Source organism: Quercus suber, unplaced genomic scaffold, assembly GCF_002906115.3.
Source record: "Quercus suber isolate HL8 unplaced genomic scaffold, Cork oak 2.0 scaffold_102, whole genome shotgun sequence".
Taxonomy (NCBI): domain Eukaryota; kingdom Viridiplantae; phylum Streptophyta; class Magnoliopsida; order Fagales; family Fagaceae; genus Quercus; species Quercus suber.
The window spans coordinates 842,883-846,141 of record NW_027069567.1 but is presented as its reverse complement, the minus strand read 5'-3'; the positions used below and the strand labels follow the sequence as shown (position 1 = coordinate 846,141).

The 3,259-nt window shown below is 36.2% G+C and overlaps 1 protein-coding gene across 1 annotated transcript; it reads right to left on the bottom strand.

Moving 5' to 3' along the window:
• Positions 1-427: 427 nt before the first annotated feature.
• LOC112004142 (pentatricopeptide repeat-containing protein At1g08070, chloroplastic) lies at positions 428-2,785 on the bottom strand. The gene has a single exon (XM_024036365.2). The coding sequence runs from the start codon at positions 2,399-2,401 to the stop codon at positions 782-784; it is 1,620 nt and encodes a 539-aa protein (XP_023892133.2). The 5' UTR covers positions 2,402-2,785; the 3' UTR covers positions 428-781.
• Positions 2,786-3,259: the final 474 nt, after the last annotated feature.

Below are 3,259 nucleotides of genomic sequence, written 5' to 3'. Positions count from 1 at the left end.
AAAATTGACTGGAAGTTCTCTCAATCTTATAGTTTGTTCTATTGCCAACGCCAAAATTGAAGCCATTGTTGCTTTTCCTTCTTTCCCTTATTCAGAAAGTATTAACAAGTTTTTCATAGGGACATTCAAATTACGCGCAATAGCTAATCTAAGATTAAAAACAATAGATTTTTAATTTATTGTTTTATATGATGCTCCTCTTGATGAATATGGTAACTATATATATATATATATATTTTATTTTACATTAAGATTTTGATTTTTATACATAAATAGTTTTAAATAATTTATATAATTCTTAATTTATCAAAATCACAGGAAATTTAAATCAACCAAAATGGGGGCACTTGAAACAACTGCATGCGGTTATAAAGTCAATGGAGATGGCTCTTACTCATGGGAATGTTTCTACCATTGACTTCAACAATTCTGTTTCGGTAAGACACACACACCATTTTAATTATTCAACATAAAAATCTGTATTTCTGTACAAAAATTTGACATATTATATATCTGAATTAGGCCACTATATATGCAACCAATGAATCTTCAAGTTGCTTTTTGGGGAATGCAAACAGTACCACCGATGCTACAATCAATTTTCAAGGGAATCAATATATGGTTCCAGCATGGTCTGTTACCATCCTTCCAGATTGTAAAAATGAAGTATACAATACAGCAAAGGTTATTTATATATAATATATACTATACCTGTTTTTTATTCATTATTATAAAGTGTTTATGATATAGTAAAAGTGTTTGCCTGAACCCTCCGTTATCTTTAACCTCCCTGCTCAAGTTCCATCAGGTCTGGTAGATATTCAAATGATCTTAACGATTTTGTCAACCCCCTCAAGGCTCTATAGATTTCCTCTCTCTCAGAATGCCTCTCATCTAAGGAATAGAACTCAACAACGGAATCGTTGACCTCAATCAAGCTACATCCTGGCAATTTTCTCAACCCTGTATCCCTCATTGCAACTTTTAGTCGTGCAACATCTTTCCATCTTCCAAGATCCCCATACATATTTGACAGCATAACGAAATTTGAGGGGTTCTTCGGTTCAAGTTTGATAAGCTGGTCAAAAGCCACTTCAGCCAACTCAATGTTTTTGTAAATCCTACATGCCCCAAGTAAGGCAGCCCAAATAACAGCATCTGCTTCCATGGGCATCTTCCTCACAAACTCTATTGCCTGATCTAAAAGACCAGCTCGGGCAAACAGATCAACCATACAACCATAATGCTCAATTTGAGGCACAATTGAATAATCATCAACCATTGACTGGAAATATGAAAAGCCATCTTCTACTAAGCCCATGTGTGTACAAGCGCAAAGGATACCTATGAAGGTGATTCCATCTGGTGTTTCTCCAGCATTTTTCATCTCACAAAACAGATTAAGGGCGTCACTCCCATGTCCATGCATTGCTATGCCATTGATTATGGTGTTCCACGTAATCAAATCCTTTCTACCCATGCTCTTGAACACATCAACAGCATTTTCTATAATTCCACATTTTGCATACATGTCAATCAAAGCATTCCCAATGTAAAGATTCCCCTTATATCCATTACTCTCCGCATACGCATGAACCCACTTACCTAAATCAAGAGCTCCTAATCTTGAACAAGCAGACAATGCGATCAATAGTGTGACATCATTAGGAAGCACATTACCCTCAATTAGCATCCTTCTGAATGTCTCCATAACTTCAAAGAATTTCCTGTTTTGGGCATACCCTCCAATCAATCCATTCCAAGAGAAAATATTCCTCTCAGGCATCTCTTCAAACAACCTCTCACACGCCTCAACATCCCCATTATTCGCATAACCGTTCAACACCGTATTCCAAGACATCACATCTCGGTTAGGCATCTCATCGAAAAGCTCCCTTGCTGCTACCATATCACCCAATTCAATATAACCCGAAACCATAGTGTTCCACAACACAACATCTCGCTCGGGAGCCAAATCAAAAAGGCGCCGTGCAGAAACCATATCACGACACAAAATATACCCACTAATCATCGAAGTCCAAGCAACTACATTCCTATCAACCATCTCACCAAACACCTTGTAAGCAGCTATAACTGCTCCCCCACCCGCATACATATCAATCAACGTAGTTCCCACAAATGGATCTGCTCTAAACCCACCCTTTATTGCCACACATTGCACTTCCTGGCCTTCCACATATGCATTAATTTTCCCACAAGATTTCAAAACAATAGGGAAAGTAAAGCAATTGGGCATCACATCCAAGCTCTTCATATTACTAAACAAAACTAAAACTTCCCTATAAGACTCATTTTGAGCATACCCTTTGAACATTGCATTCCATAGCGCAATATTCGGCGGGTCAGGAATTTGATCGAACACTTTGCGTGCATAAGCCATTTTCTTGAGCTCAGCACAAGCTGTGATAAATCTGTAGTAGTAGTCATTATTGTGTAGGAAGCAGTGAGTAATTATCTGGGTTTGGATTTGTTTCAGTTGTTTTAGAGCCTTACATGATTGCAAAAGCGCAATGAGTTTTTCTTCAACAAGCCTTTGTGTGGCGCTTTGCGGCTAAATTTAGAAGCCGAATTTTCAATATTTAGAAGCAGAAAGCTGTGTGTTAGTGTGCACTTACTGTCACGGCTTAACGAAGAAAGGAAATGAATTTGACCCTTAAGATTCGGAGGAGAACTACAACTACTACAACTAATAGGATGGTCTGTTTGTGTGTTTCAGTGTTTTGTGTTTTGGATATGCTTTGGTGATGTGTAACAGTGAAATAAAAATAAGAATTAGAGAAATCTTATACATTTATATGTCAACTTTTAAATTTTATATTTGAAAAAAATTGAATTTTATCTATTTGCGTATTCTCATAATTTTATGGATATCCTAAAATTTTAATATTTGTGTATTCTCGAAAATTTATGAATATTCTAAGACTCCAATATTCGTGTATTCTCTCATCTGATCAGGGCGCGGCTGAACCATATAAGCATTGATGCAATTGCCTAAGGCCCCCAAATAAAAAAAGGCCCCCACTTGTTAAAAAAAAAAATTATATATATATATATAATATATTTATCTATATATTTTAATTACAAAAAAAAATATTTTAGATACTTTTATTGGTTAATAAAATGCATTAAAAAAACCACATTGTATTTTAAAATGCAGAATACTACACAGTGCAAATAGCACTGTGCAGTCTTGTCCACAAGCCCCAACACATCACAAGGCCTAAGCTAAGCTGGCCCC

Bases quoted from the DNA above. Each gene is read 5' to 3' on its own strand.
- LOC112004142 (XM_024036365.2), bottom strand. From the start codon at position 2,401: ATGGCTTATGCACGCAAAGTGTTCGATCAAATTCCTGACCCGCCGAAT.